The 15,757-nt window shown below is 48.4% G+C and overlaps 1 protein-coding gene across 1 annotated transcript; it reads left to right on the top strand.

Annotated features, from left to right (window-relative positions):
• LOC100521510 (F-box only protein 27-like) lies at positions 793-7,869 on the top strand. The gene is made up of 7 exons (XM_021065091.1): positions 793-892; positions 1,576-1,950; positions 2,096-2,210; positions 2,292-2,387; positions 6,647-6,785; positions 7,381-7,521; positions 7,672-7,869. Exons 2-7 carry the CDS (start codon positions 1,584-1,586, stop codon positions 7,867-7,869), a joined length of 1,056 nt encoding a protein of 351 aa, XP_020920750.1. The 5' UTR covers positions 793-892; positions 1,576-1,583.

The following is a 15,757-nucleotide window of genomic DNA, read 5'->3' as shown; positions in this document are numbered from 1 at the left end:
GATGTAGATACTCGAAATGTGGTCTGCAGTGTATAGCCACCAGCCTCCCTTGGGAATTGTGACCAATGCAGACCTGATCTGGGGCTGGAATTTTAAAACCTCCCCAGGGTATCTGAGAAAAGCCCCAGGATGCTCAGACCCTGTGTGGATCCCAAAAGCTCCATAAGACCCACTGCCTAGATGAAAAGATCTTGTGGTTTTCTAAACAGGGACCCAACTACCAAAGTGCCCACAAAGCCAAGGACAATCTTCCAGTCGGCCCAGTAGTTGTGTTCCTGGACCATTCCGTGTCAATTAACACACTTTACACTTAGAAACTGGAACTGGGGTCTAGGCTCAGAGGAACGGGCTTTCCTGGTCCCTGAAAAGACCAGGGCATTGACGAGGATGAGGAATCCAGGACAGTTCTCCTCCTCTGGGTGGCCCTGTCCTGTGCCTGCTTCCCGAGGACACTGCCAGAACTGTGACATGACAATGGCACCCACAACTTCCCCCGAAGGCCCCTGGGGCATTGTAACCCTCCTCTCCTGGGAGCCCTTACTCTCTAATCCTTTTCTTCTAGGCAGTAAACCCCTTTCAGCCTTTTTTTTTTTTTTTTTTTTTTTTTTTTTTGCCACATCCAAGGCATGAGGAAGTTCCCAGGCTAGGAATTCAACCCCTTCCACAGTGGCAACTGTGCCAACACTGTGTTGACAAGCTGGCTCCTTAACCTCTAAACCAAAAGAGAACTTTGGTAATAAGTCCCTTTGGAATCCAATTATATTTTTCTTTTTCATGGGAGCATTGCACGGATGGAATCCAGGACCCCCAACAGAGACTGTCTTTGAGAAGGAAATGGAAGAATGGGAAAGGGGTTTGAAGCGTCAGTATGCGCCCTTTGAACCTGCTTGAGGTGTTTTATCTTTCACACTCCTTTTTGAACACACGATTGAGTGGATCATAAACAATTTTCATAACCTCATTAGCAAAAGGATCCGGACGAGCTTAGAAATTATGTTAAAAAAGTGTATTGCTATGGAGAGAAGGGTGGGATTTCTCAGATTTGCTTCAAATTGCCTGGGGGAGTGAAGAGGGAACCGGGTTGGTCAGGACCGAACTTCTGCTCCACTTGGGGACCTGCTGGAAAATCTCCCTAGTCTTGGTGGAATACAGCCCAGAGTGGGGGGGACCTGGAGAACCGGAGGGGCGGGGCTTGTAGGCGCGGGGCGGGGGCGGGGCAGGCAGAGACCCTGGAGTCAGAGGTGGGGCGGGGCGGGGCCTTAAGGAGGGCGGGCTTATGGAAAAGACAGCCTTGGCGTTCCTGTCTTCTTGGCGCACCCAAGAAGGTGAAGGTCAGCCCTCAGGGAGCAATGGCTGCGACGCCGGGTAAGACTCTCGGGTTTGCGAGGCCACGGAGGCCCGCGGGCTTCCTGTGCTGTGGTGCCCATGGCGGTGCGGGATGAGCTGGGAGGCTGCAGGGATGGGTTAGGAGTCTGCGGACTAGACTTGGGGGGCGGGCTGGGGAGGCAGCTGACTGTCTTGGCGTGCGGGTGGCAAGGGCAGGGCTGTTGGTGGCTGAGGTCTCTACCCCCGCAGTGGCCGCCATGCCTTGTGAGGCCACGGACCACTCGGCCTCCCTGGACCAGCCCATGATGGACCTCGTGCCAGAGCCCAAAGTGGAGGAGGCGCTGGGCCTGAACCAACTGCCATCCGAGCTGCTCCTGATGGTGCTGAGCCAGGTCCCCCCACGCATGCTCATCAGACACTGCCGCCAGGTGTGCCGGCGCTGGCGCGCCCTGGTGGACTGCCAGGACCTGTGGCTGATCATCCTGGCCCGGGACCACCGCGCCCTGTGGCCAGTCCTCCAGAGCTGCCTGCCCCCCGCTGATGACACCAGGCCCTCCGTCCTGGGCCGCTTCTGCGTGCGCAGACCTCTGCATCAGAACCTCTTTCGGGACCCCAAGGGCGAAGGTAGGGAGCCCAGGAAAGAGGTTCACGCCGGCCTGTGGGAAGGTGCGAGGTGGGGGCAGGGGGGCTCATGGGGAACCCACAGGACTGATGCCTGGATGCGCGGGCGGTTGAGGAAATCTGAGCACAAACATTTTTTATCTAACAGAAGACTTCCAGAAAAGGCCGCGGGTGAGCAGAGAGGAGGAGGTGGCTCTGAAGGAAAAGTGGCAGGGCGTCATCCGCAGGGCGGGTTGGAAGAACAGCTTTCGCTATCTCTACAGGTGACCGTCCCTGTTCCCCACGGGCCGGGGGTGGTGGTGAGCGCTTGCTGGCTCCCATGGACCGTTCTCCCACTTTCCTAGGTGGTTTGAGAAGAAGCAAGTGGTGGACCTGCAGGAGGAGGGTCTCTGGCCAGAGCTCCTGGACAGCGGCAAGATTGAGATTTGGGTCTCTGATTGGTGAGTGTGATTTAAAAGAGTCTTTTTGGTGAGTCCTTTGCATAGTGACTTCATTGAGGCCTGCTAACAACCCCTTAGGGTACAGCAGGTGGGAAGAGACTGAACCACCATCATAGCCTTAGTACTTATTGTTTATTCGTTTATTTATTTTTGCCTTTTAGGGCCACACCAGCAGCATGTGGAGGTTCCCAGGCTAGGGGTCAAATCAGAGTTGCAGCTGCCGGCCAATGCCACAGCCATAGCCACAGCCATGCAGGATCTGAGCCACATCTGTGGCCTACACCACAGCTCAGGGCAACAACCCACTTGAACGAGGCCAGGGATTGAACCCGCGTCCTCATGGGTACTAGTCAGGTTCGTTACCACTGTGCCAGGACAGGAACTCTAGCTCAAGTACTTAGCAGAGCACACACCTGGACCTGTCCTCTCACCCTCAAAGGGGCCTGATTTGGAAGAGGCCAGGTTGGATTTTAACCCAGAGCTCTTGGGCCCGTCACAGGGTGCCTCAGTTTCCCCATCTTTATAAGACAGAGTCATAAGTCAAGCACACAGCCAGTGCTTTGAAGTGAGTTCCCTGTGTGATCCTTGCCCCTGTGGTAACGTGTCTTTTGAGACCCTAACCTGAGAAGTTGAGAAAGGGGTGGTGACGTCCCCTGGTGGCAGAGTTGGGGCTTGCAGGGCCTCATACTCCTGTGACTCCAGAGCTTGGGCTCTGTAGTGATGGTTTTGAAACCGGGGCCCATGAGGACTTTCCGGGGGGAAACGGGAGCCAGATGATTTTAAGGGAGGCAAATTCCAAATCCTCTACAAGTTTATGTCCCCCGTTCTCTAGTTGATCAGCCGGAGATGACATCTATGGTGGGAGCACCATTGGTTGTGCCTCCCAATTCCTGCCTCAGTCTTCCACGGGTACAGAAAAAGAAAGCCCCTCGCTGTGTTGGATGGTCCCCAGGTGGAAAGGACTGGTAAAGTGACCATTTACAATTTTCACCTATTGGGGAGTTAGCGTTGTAGCTCAGCGGTTAACAAACCTGACAGTTAACAATCCATGAGGATGTGAGTTCAATCCCTGGCCTTTCTCAGTGGGTTAAGGATCCGGCATTGCCACGAGCTGTGGTGTAGAATCTTTAGCAGATGCGTTTACAGTCAGCTCCTGTTTTTATTTTTTTTATTTTTATTTATTTATTTATTTATTTTTGTCTTTTTGCTATTTCTTGGGCTGCTCCCGCAGCATATGGAGATTCCCAGGCTAGGGGTCTAATCGGAGCCGTAGCCACCAGCCTACACCAGAGCCACAGCAACGCGTGATCCGAGCCGCATCTGCAACCTGCACCACAGCTCACAGCAACACCAGATCGTCAACCAACTGAGCAAGGGCAGGGACCAAACCCGCAACCTCATGGTTCCTAGTCAGATTCGTTAACCACTGCGCCACGACAGGAACTCCAGCTCCTGTTTTTAATTTAGTCTTTTCTCACACTTTTGTGGCATATTTGTGTTGCTTTGAGCAATGCTGTACCAGTTGATCGTAATACTCAGTGATTCCCAATTTTGCCTACACCACCCAGAAATATTTGCAAGTGATGTCCGGGTTACGCTCTATACCCATTAGAGCTGAGTGCCAGGGGTGAGACCCAGGCACCAACATCTGTGAGAAGTTCAGAGCCAACGACAGAGTTAGGGACACAATCCATCGACACCTCCCAATGGCCAGTTTGCAGGATTCCCAAAGCCCCCATCCAGCTCAAACTCAGTAGAAAGAGTGAGCTCACTGAAACTGATTTTTACAATCAGTCTGTTACGGGGAGATACAGATGAAAATTAGCCGAGAGGAAAGTCACAGGGCAGCATCAAACGCTGACTGCTGTGGCCTTCTCCCAGTGGAGCCAGGACACATGACTGTCCTGGCATCTTTGGGGGACTGTATGATGAGCTGTTACCAGCCAGAGAAGCTCACTTGAGGGTTGTTTGTTATTTTTTTTTTTTTTTTTTTTTTGCTTTTTAGGGCCACACCCAAGGCATGGAGGTTCCCAGACCAGGGATCCAACTGGAGCTGTAGCCACCAGCCTACACTACAGACACAGCAACACCAGATCCAAGCCACGTCTTCAACCTACACCACAGCTCACAGCAACGCCAGATCCTTAACCTACTGAGCAAGGCCAGGGATCGAACCCGCAACCTCATGGTTCCTAGTCGGATTCGTTAACCACTGAGCCACAGTGGGAACTCCCCCTCATGGTTCTTAGTCAGATTCATTTCCGCTGCTCCACAATGAGAACTCCCTCAGCGGAGTTCTTCTTGGGTCTTTATCCTGTGTTTCATCTCAGCCTTTAGGCCAGCTGATACCTGCTTGGTGACTCCTAAGTCACCCTGTTGGCCTTCCCAGAATGCCTAGTGCTCATTAAGTAGACACAGCCCCCAGCAAGTCAGCCGCAGGCTCTCCAGTGTGACTCAAGGGCTCCAGACAAACAAAACAGAGACTGTCAGGCATAAGGTTCCGAGTGTCCAGAGATGACCTCCCAGAAGCGGATGGCAAAGACCCTACCTTTGGACAAGGGTCAGAGCTTTTCTACACAGTTTCTTTTCAAGATTCCAGATGCTTCATTTAGAGCTTCGTGGTCACAGGGGAGAAAAATTAATTTCTGTTTATATTGTTTATGTGTATCAATATATGTGGTGGTTGGCACATGACAGTATGAAAGGCAAGTCAGAAGATCATAAAAATATTAGTGGTACATTAGGACAAAAATCTGTGGGAGAAGTATGGACTTTGAATTCCAAGAAGTGTAGTGATGCCAAATCTCTATAAAAGGAGATTCTTGTCTGTGATTTTTACATCGCCCATTACTCTTGAGTTGTGTGGTGGTGTTTTTTTGGCTGGGCCCGTGGCATGTGAAAGTTCCAGGACCAGGGATTGAATCCATGACACAGCAGCAATCTAAGCCACTGCAGTGACAATCCCAGAGCCCTAAACCTGCTGCACCACAGGAGAACGCCTCGTTTTTAAATTTTTAATTGCTAACATTAAAAATGCACAGATCATGGATTTGGAACTTAGTGATTCTTACACACGGAACACATTCTCATTACATCAAGCACAGACTGTTGCCAGCAACCCCCACCCAACCAGCACCCTCCTTTCCCATCCTCCATCACCTCTGACCCCAGGGTAGTACCCTCCTAATTCCATTATGTGCCATAGATAAGTTTGTCTGTTTGGCTACATAATATACATGGAGTCATGGAATGTGTAATCTATGTAGTTCGTATGTGCCGTCTATGACTCAGTAACAAGTTTGTAAAATGCACCCGTATTTGTATGTGGCTGCGGTTAGTTTACTTTCATGGCCGTGTCAGATTCCATCATGTGAAGAGTCCATGCTTTACCTAGTTACTATCGATGGATATTGGTGGCTGTTCTTTGATGAACGTTTGGGAACCCCATCACCACTTCTTAAGATTTCCCTGGATCCTTTGAAATAACCGGTAGGAAAACTGAATCTTACAACGTGAGCATCGTACACACTGGAAAGGACATCTTTGGCCACCATGGAAACAAGGAGCAATGCCAGGGGAGGAGGTGCCTTGAAAAGCTCTGCTCTAGGTCTTCACTTGTAATTCGGATGTGCACGCAGACCAGCTGGGGAGCTTGTTTAGTGCAGTTGGGTTCATTGAGCAGGCAGAGCGGCCTGGCTCCCAAGTGACACATGGTGCTAGTCCTGGGGACTAGTCCAGCACAATTTGGGAAGGTTTTCTGGGTGTGTGTGTTTGGCTTCTTCCATGGCATATGGAAGTTCCTGGGCCAGGTTCTGAATCCAAGCCACAGCTGCAACCTACACCACATCTGCAGCAACATTGGATCTTAATCACTGTGCCATAGCTGGCACTCCCACAGCACCATTTTGGATTTTGTTTGGTTTCTTTTCTAAGGCCACTCCCATGGCATATGGAGGTTCCCAGGCTAGGGGTCTAATCAGAGCTGTAGCCGCTGGCCTATGCCACAACCACAGCAATGCCAGGTCCGAGCCACTTCTGTGACCTACACCACAGCTCACAGCAACGCCGGATCGTTAACCCACTGAGCGAGGCCAGGGATCGAACCCACAACATCATGGTTCCTAGTCGGATTCATTAACCACTGCGCCACGATGGGAACTCGACCATTCTGGGTTTGCATCCATGGGAAGGCCATTCAGGCTGAACAGACAGGTTCCCCTGAAGAACACCTGACTTTCAAGGCCTCCCTTATCCCCCAGGCGGATAGAACGACGGCAAAGCAGCAAACATCGATATGAACTAACGGTCCTCCTCCTAGATGCCAACAAGTCCATCCTGCATCGTTTTGCTCCTTTGCGTTTTCCCGAACAGCCGAGAAGAAAGTGTGTCTTCCTCCAGGTGAGTCTGACGGGTGTGGGGAAAGGCTGGTGAGGTCTCTGATGAACTATTGCTGCATGACCGGTTGCCCCCCAGGGTGGTGACTTGGGATCAAGAGCAGTGAAGTGAGGGGAGTTGCCGTCGTGACCCAGTGGTTTACGAATCCGACTAGGAACCATGAGGTTCCAGGTTTGATCCCTGGCTTTGCTCGGTGGGTTAAGGATCCGGCATTGCCATGAGCTGTGGTGTAGGTCGCAGACGCAGCTCAGATCACGCATTGCTGTAGCTGTGGTGTAGGCCGGCGTCTACAGCTCTGATTAGACCCCTAGCCTGGGAACCTCCATATGCCGAGGGAGCGGCCCTAGAAAAGGCAAAAAGACAAAAAAAAAAAAAAAAAAAGGCAGTGAAGTGATTATCTCTCATGGTTGCTATGAGTAGGGCTCTGCTGGAAGCTTCTGGCCCCAGTGTTTCATGGTGCATTCAGACCCTGGTGGAGCAGAAGGGCATGGTAGGTTGTAAATGTGTATACAGCAGGCCGTAGCTGGTCTGGCAGCCCCTAACTTCGTCTCAGAGACATAGCATGTCTCTGCTTGGTCCAGTTTCGGCTTCCTCATAGCATGGCGCTTCAGGCCCTTCAGGCTGCTTCCTGGTGGGTCAGGGCTCCACCACCAGCAGAAGCTGCGTGGCCTTCCTGACCCAGCCTTACTCGGAAGTTTCCTGGAAACAGTCACTCCGCATCACTCACGCCACACTCCTGGTTATAAGGAAACCCGCCCAGATTCAAGGGGACAGGGATTCGCCTCCACCCCTGCAAGAGGAGTAGCACGAAGTCCGCGTGGGACAGGGGGCCTTAATGCAACAGAAAGGCCAGATCACAATGGGACTTACCTCTTTCTCTGCCTAACAGGTCAACCACGAGTTCTCTAACCTCAAGAAGGGTGTCCGCTTTGTTTCTTTTGAACACACAATCCGGAACATTGAGTACAGACCCGAATGTTATAAACTCTATCGGTCCAGCTCCAGTGTGTCAGTGCTGGTCCGTTGTGATCAACAACGTGGCTGCGCCTCCCAGGAGCTGGAGTCATTGGCGGGGCCATCTCATTAATCCAGGACTGGTAGCTCCCTGGATCCCCTGGGTCCGGGGGTAGGTCCTGCTGGGCCCTGTCTTGAAGCTACTAGAAGAAAGTGCATGCATCAGATGGGCCTCCTTCCGCTGCTCTAAGGCAGCCCCTGCTGTTCTGAGTGGAGACCCTGGAGGAGCACAAGGAAATGCCCTTTTGTCTTCCTGTTTCTGCTTCAGAGGTTTTGTTGCTCCTCTGGGAAGTTCCTCTTCTCGCATCTGAACTAGCACCTCATCGCTGTGGCTGAACACGTTCCAGCCCCCTGCGTGGGGAACTTAACTTCCTGAGGTTTTGGGACCAGGACTCAGCGGAAAGTCAACCAGTTCCAAACATGTTTGGAGCCAGAGGGTTCTGCCCACCCGCTGAAAAATGGAGTGGTCCCCTGAGTCCAGCCCCACCCTGCATCGTCTATTGTATAAAATCATTTTGTTACTTTGAAATTCTTTTGAAACACGGAAACAATAAATCAGAAATAGAATCTGCCAGTCATAGGTAATAAATGCATTATTTATTTTAACAACAGTGTCTCAGGTCTTTTTAATAGGAAACAACGCGACTGCCGTGGTGACTGCTTGGTTCAGAGGAAGGAGTTGTCCCTGTCGAGGGGGACAACTTCTAGAAGAAAGCACCAGTAGAAAGAATGGGAGAGTCAGAACCCTCTTTCCCCAGCCCTAAGGAAACCGAAGGAGTCCAAGATTGTCAGTCAGGGTGAAAAGCATTAGGCAGTTGGAGGCTGTGGGTCAGTGTCACAGTGATACCACATTTGTGACATCCAGTGACAGGGTGAGAGAGTCACGCAGTGGCAGGATCAGGCTGTCCCAGGCCTGGGGTCATGGCTAGCCCAGTGCTGCTGGAGCCCTGAGAAGGCCCAGGTCCCCTGATGTAAAGTAAATGAAGCCTGCTTCTGCCTCTGATGTGTCCAGCCTGAAGTGCCCACCCGCCTTGCAGTAGAAGATTGGGGACCCGGTGGGGGTGGGGGGTGCCGCTATCATCGAAAGGGGGTGGGTGTGGTATGATAGGATGAAACAGACTTGACCTGGGAATCTCCATATGCCACAAGCGGGGGCCCTAAAAAGCCGAAATAAATAAGTAAATAAAATTAAAAGCCCAGCCCAAGGAAACCCCTTGTCTGTGGAGCTGCTGTAGCCTGTGAGCAGTGAGATCCAGGGACAGAGTCTCAGCCTCGCCACTGCCACCCAGAGACTGCCGAGCCCCAGCCTGTCTGCCGCCACCCACTCCAGACACAACATCCAGTCGTGGATAAAAATGCAGAAGAACCAACTGGCCAAGCAGGCTGAGCGGTATATCGATGACATGGCAGCCTGTGTGAAGTCTGGAACTGAGCAAGGAGCTGAATTATCCAATGAGGAGAGGAATCTTCTCTCAGTTGCTTCTAAAAATGTTGTAGGAGCCCGTAGGTCATCTTGGAGCGTCGTCTCAAATATTGGGCAAAAGACAGAAGGTGCTGAGAAAAAACCAGCAGATGGCTGGAGAATACAGAGAGAAAATTGAGACCGAGCTGAGATATCGGCAATGCTGTACTGTCTCTTGTTAAAGTACTTGATCCCCAATGCTTCACAAGCAGAGAGCAAAGTCTCTTACTTGAAAATGAAAGGAGACTCCTACTGTCACCTGGCTGAGGTCGCTGCTGGTGATGAGAAGAAAGAGATTGTGAATCGGTCACAGCAAGCGTACCATGTATTTAACTTTTTTTAGGTTTTTTTTTTTTTTTTTTGCTTTTTTGCTTTTTTTTTTTTTGATACTTGCCTGACATGCATGTGCTATAAAAATAGTTGACAGGGAAATAACGTGAGATGATGGCTAGCTTTGTTTAATGTCTCATGAAATTGTCATGAACAATCCAAGCATAATTGTGAAGGACACGTGTACTAAGTTCAAGCAAGTGGAATAAAAGTTTTACGAATGGACTTTTCAACTTCTTTCTCTACAGGTTTCATGGAAATTAGCCTTTTGGTTCTGAAACTTCTCTAAAGGAAATTGTACATTTTTGGAAATTTATTTCTTATTCCCTCTTGGCAGCTAATGGGCTTTTACCAAGTTTGAATACAAAGTTTATCATAACAACAAAATACTGCTAATATAACTACTACTCTTCCCAGCCATATCCTATACTCCCCTCTCCCCCTGGGGAAAGAAAAAAATTTTTTTTCAGAGGCAGGGGGGATCGATTGAAAAAAAAATAATATGTTCCAGTTAAAATTTTGATATATGGCATTTTCTAACTTAGGAAGCCACAACGTTAGCCCATCATGACATTGGGAAGCATTAACTGTAAGTCTTGTGCTTCCAGATCACTTTTGTTTTTAAGAATTACTTGATATTCAGAGTTCCCGTCGTGGCTCAGTGGTTAACGAATCTGACTAGGAACCATGAGGTTGCGGGTTCGGTCCCTGGCCTTGCTCAGTGGGTTAAGGATCTGGCGTTGCCATGTAGGTCGCAGATGCGGCTCGGATCTGGCATTGCTGTGGCTGTGGTGTAGGCCAGCGGCTACAGCTCCAATGAGATTCCTAGCCTGGGAACCTCCATATGCTGCAGGAGTGGCCCCAGAAAAGGCAAAAAGACAAAAAATAAATAAATAAAAAGAAAAAGAAAAGAAAAAAAAGATATGTCCATATGGAGCCGTAAGTCCTATGATAGGTGCAAGAGAGAACACTCGGAAGGGACATCCAGCTGAGTGTCAGTATCGTCAGCTGTTTGGTGATGTGGAGGTAGCTACCTGAAGGATGGGAACGGGAGTGTGGCGCTTGCCGTCTGCCTCTACGCGGAGAACAACGAGCCCCTGCCGCTACCGACCGGCCGCATCCCCTGAGCGGAGCTCCGGGTGGAGACCGGGAGCGAGGCCCTCTGTGCTCTGGGAAACTGGAGGAGCAGGTCTTCAGAGACTTAGATATTTTTAGGAGACTTTATGAGCGCAGTTCTTGCATCTGCTCCCATCTAGAAAACCACTGAAATCCTTCCTGGTGACGGAGGCCCGGGGCCCGGACCAGCAGGAACACTCACGAGCCCAGCAGCAAACTCTGTAAACCGTGGGCTTGCTGCGTGACCTCCCCTTCACCGTGAGGACCTGTGTCCCGAGGGTCCCCTTTCCTCTCTGAACGACTGCCTCCGGGGCTGTCGTTAAGAGGACAAAACCAAAGATGTCACGGTCCTCGGTCCTCAGTGAGACCAGCCACTCCCAGGAGTGGGCCAGTGAGCCCCAAGGGAACTCAGGGGAGAAACAAAGACTGGCCTCCAGCTGAGATGCAGATCAAAGGGGTGATTCCAGGAAGCCCAGACTCTTACATCTTCCCACAGAAACTGGCTTTCTTTAATCTGGTTTTCTGTAAATCTTTCGTTCCTGCTAACGTCCCTTCTGTTGCAAAAACTCATATATCTTAGCTTCCTCCCTCACCTCCTGGGAGGGGTTTCTCAGGGCTCCCTGAGATGCTGTCTCCTGGGCTTAAGTCCTAATTTCACCCCAAATAAAACTTAACTCTCAACTTTAGGGTTGTGTTTTGTTTTTGTTTTTTGTCAACAGCTTCTTAAATGTAAGGAGGGAGGAGGGAACAGGGGTTGGGAATTACAAGGAGACTTCTAAGCCGCCTGAGGAGTAGAGAGTGGTTAATGGAGATAAATCTACCACAGCCTCGCTCAGCGGGTTAAGGATCCGGCTTGGCTACGAGCAGTGGTGTAGGTCACAGGATGTGGATTAGATCTCGCGTTGCTGTGGCTGTGGTGTAGGTTGGTGGCTACAGCTTCGATTGGGCCCCTAGCCTGGAAACCTCCATATGCCACAGGTGTGGCCCTAAAAAGACAAAAAGACAGGAGTTCCCATCGTGGCGCAGTGGTTAACGAATCCGACTAGGAACCATGAGGTTGCGAGTTCGATCCCTGCCCTTGCTCAGTGGGTTAAGAATCTGGTGTTGCCGTGAGCTGTGGTGGAGGTTGCAGATGCGGCTCAGATCCCGCGTTGCTGTGGCTCTGGTGTAAGCTGGCAGCTACAGCTCCAATTCGACCCCTAGCCTGGGAACCTCCATATGCCGTTGGAGCGGCCCAAGAAATGGCAAAAAAAGACAAAAACAAAACAAAACAAAAAAAAAACCCAAAAAACAAAGAAGCTACTACAAAGTATGTGAGTAGATATGGGGGAGAAAATGAAATGGCAAGGTGCTGGAACACACACCAGCATGAATATTTGACAAGTGAGGGATCCAGAGTGCTGGTAGGAAAAGCGGATCTGATGGAGAAAGAAAGGAATACAGGTGTGATGATGGGAGGAGGGTGGGGCTGGGCTTCCAGGGATCCGAGAGGGACCCCAGCCCTCACCAGGCAGCTTTCTAACTTTGGGCAAGTCAGCTAATTTTTTAGAAATTAATTTCTCGTAATTTAGAAATTAATTTCTTGTAAGGTTGAAAATCATTCCCCATCTCAAAGTTTTGTGATTCTGCAGTTTGCAAAGTGAAAGTGAAGGGGTCCTAGACTCAGGCAGCAGCTGGCAGAACAGAGTGAGTCTTCATTTAATCCAGGACACAATTTTTGTCACAGGGACCGTACTATTCCAAGTGTCTGATGCACGTGATGGTCAGTAATGCTCATTAACTAAATGAGCAGATATTTAGTAAACACATAAGTGGTAGGAAGATTGAGTTTTGGAATGTGGTAGAAGGGAATACTTTAGAAAATGGTAATATAATAGCAAATAATGGATTTAAATTCAAGTTGTAATACGAAATTCTGGAGACAATATCATTAGCTGTGCTGTCTTCTGGCCATAGATTCTGGTGAATCAATTTTCACCTTATAATTTTTAGTTACCGAAAGACTGATTCTATCTTTTCTTTAACCGATTATATTCATAGAAGAAAAACTAAAAGCTAATAGCATAATAAGCTGACTTAATAAAGTACTATTCATTTTATTTAGTTCACAAACTCTCTTCTTAAATATAACGTTGTTTAATAATATCCTTGTCTTTAAATGTTCAAGTGTAGTTCTATCTTCAGATTCAGTTAATTTACCTTGAGTGTCATTTAGTCCTTTACAGGCAAGGAAACTTGTTGCAAATAATTTGGTTGTAGTTTAGCAAATCTCAGTGTATCTTACAGATGGATAGATGTGCTCTTATGGTTAAAACAATGAGCTGATACAATTTTTTTTTCTTCTTAGGGTCACACCCATGGCACATGGAAGTGCCTGGGCCAGGGGTCAAACTGGAGCTGCAGCAGCCAGCCTGTGCCACAGCCACAGCCACAGCCACAGCCACGCGGGATCTGAGCTGCAGCACAGCTCACAGCAATGAATGGGGCCAGGGAGTGAACCCGCATCTTCATGGATACCAGTCAGGTCTGCTACCGCTGTACCACAAGGGGAACTCCAGGGAGGGCATTTTGGACTGGAGGAAGGACGTCCAGAAGGGCGAAGGGATCCTCTTTGAAGCTGTCTGAAGAACCGCTTAGACTTCAGACGTGTGAGGAGGTAGGGACAGTCACTGTGGGCTCGTGCCAACTCGACCATGCCTTCCAGGCTGTTCCTAGTCCACGCAGGGGTCTTCAGTTTCTTCCTCTAGTGTTTTTCTTAGTAGAATTTTAAAAAACAACATATATTCTCCTATGTGTAAAGAACTATATTTTTTTTCACCTTCAGTTTAAAGAGTAACATCAATGTAACAATTAAAATAAACTCCCTTACGCTTTAAATGTATCCAATGACTCATAAATGTTAGAATTTCATATACGCATTCAGGTCTATATTTGTGTGTATCTAAACATATATGTGTTACATATAAATGATCATATAAATGAACAATTTTTTTTTTTAACTTTTTAGGGCCACACATGCGGCATATGGAAGTTTCCAGGCTAGGGATCGAATCAGAGCCTCAACTGCAACTGCCAGCCTACACCACAGCCACAGCAGCACTAGGTCCGAGCTGCATCTGTGACCCACACCACAGCTCACGGCAACACCAGATCCTTAGCACACTGAGTGAGGCGAGGGTTTGAACCCACATCCTCATGGATATTAGTTGGGTTCGTTACTGTGGTGACACCATGGGAACTCCTGTGGAAAATTTTAAGAGAAAACTATTGAATTGATGAATGGGGGGTGGTTTATCAAGTAGGCAAGGGTAAGGATGTCTCAAGGCCAATGATACAGTGCAGATGAAAGCATGGATGTGAGAGGAGGTATTCGAATGTTAACTCCAGGCACCAGTTTGAGTCCAGTAAATTTCTTTGTGATATAACTTGATGGTTATGCACTATTATAATGTTTATCAACTAGCATACAGCATGCACACAAAATATGCCAGGGACCAGGCTAGGTAATGAAAAAAACAAAGATGAATTATAAACCAAGAAATAAAAAATTATGAAATGAGATGAAATGTATGATAGAGAAAAGTTTTTGAGGCTAAAGTCCTGGATTCAATTCCCAATTTTCCAATTTTTAAATATAACTATCATGACTCTGGGAAAATAAACATCTCTGAATCCCAATTTGCTCACAAATAAAATAGGAATAATTGTACCAAAATGCTGTCTCATCCTGTATGTATTAAATGAGAAAATAAATGTAGTTAGTAAAATGCTAATATCATTATTATTACTATTGAATATTTGAGCAACACTGCTGTAAATGGTAGAAATTTGGCAGAAGGCACAAGAGTTGTGCCTTCTGCCAAATTTCTGGAGCTTAAATATGGGTCAATGAGTGAGTTTGAGAACCAAGTCATTTCCTCAATTTGGCCACTAGATGTCGACATTGCATAGCTTCAACAGCCTAGACTCTAGACCAATCAGAATAGAATCTGTGCTTAGAACAGGTATTGTTGGGTCAAAATGCCCCGTCTGTTCATTCCTGTGTGTTTGATTTTAAAAAGCTAGTATGAGGAGTTCCTGCAGTGGTGCAACAGGACCGGCAATGTCTTGGGAGCTCTGGGATGCAGGTTCCATCCCCAGCCCAGCACAGTGGGTTAAAGATCTGGCATTGTCACCTGGGTCACCTGTGTCCCAGATCTGATCCCTGGCCTGGAACTCCACCTGCCATGGGGCAGCCAAAAAGAAAACAACAGCAGAAGTTCCCAGAGGTAACAGACCCCACTAGGATTCATGAGGATGTGGTTCGATTCCTGGCCTTGCTCAGTGGATTAAGGATTCTGGAATTGCCATGAGCTGTGGTGCAGGTCGCAGCTGTGGCTCAGATTCCGAGCTGCTGTGGCTGTGGTGTAGGCTGGCAGCTGCAGCTCCAGTTTGAGTCCTAAGCTTGGGAACCTCCAAATGCCATGGGTGTGGCCCTAAAAAAGACAAATAAAAATAATTAATAATGTAATAATTAATTACATTTCAAATCTAATTAATGGGTCTGAACACTTACTAGGAAAGAGTCCAGGCAAGTCACTTAATTCCTCCAAGTCTTATCTGTAAAATGGATACAATACCTGTTTCTCACCTTACAGAGTTGTCCTGAGGTTCATATTAAAAATGTATGTAATTGTCAGGAGAAAAAGCTGTATTCCTACAAATGCTGTAGCAAAACTTCTGTCCTAACACTCAGCGTTGAAGTCAAATTCTCTCAGTTGAATCGCCCAGCTTCTTTGTTCACGCCTTATAGAAGCTGAAGGTATTATGTCCCCTGCTCTGAACACATCCAGTTATTGATTAAAACTGTACTGGAAACAGTGCCCCTTTGTCAGTAAAAATACTGACTCAAGAGTCCATAGGAAGCAACTACTTCAACGCAATAACAGTGCAACTTCCACCTGTCTTGCCAAGACAAAGGCAGCTTAAACCAGTCCTAATCCGAAGTTTTTGCTTTTGAAAGGTTATAATGGCACTGTGATTTCTTTATACTTCCTACTCCTTGTGCCCTTGA

This window comes from Sus scrofa, chromosome 10 (genome assembly GCF_000003025.6).
Source record: "Sus scrofa isolate TJ Tabasco breed Duroc chromosome 10, Sscrofa11.1, whole genome shotgun sequence".
Taxonomy (NCBI): domain Eukaryota; kingdom Metazoa; phylum Chordata; class Mammalia; order Artiodactyla; family Suidae; genus Sus; species Sus scrofa.
The sequence above is the reverse complement of the archived record's forward strand: the minus strand, read 5'-3'. Positions and strand labels throughout refer to the sequence as shown.

Bases quoted from the DNA above. Each gene is read 5' to 3' on its own strand.
- LOC100521510 (XM_021065091.1), top strand. From the start codon at position 1,584: ATGCCTTGTGAGGCCACGGACCACTCGGCCTCCCTGGACCAGCCCATG. The intron at 2,211-2,291 runs GTGACCGTCCCT...CCACTTTCCTAG, and splicing joins AGCTTTCGCTATCTCTACAG to GTGGTTTGAGAAGAAGCAAG. The intron at 7,522-7,671 runs GTTATAAGGAAA...TCTGCCTAACAG, and splicing joins TCACTCACGCCACACTCCTG to GTCAACCACGAGTTCTCTAA.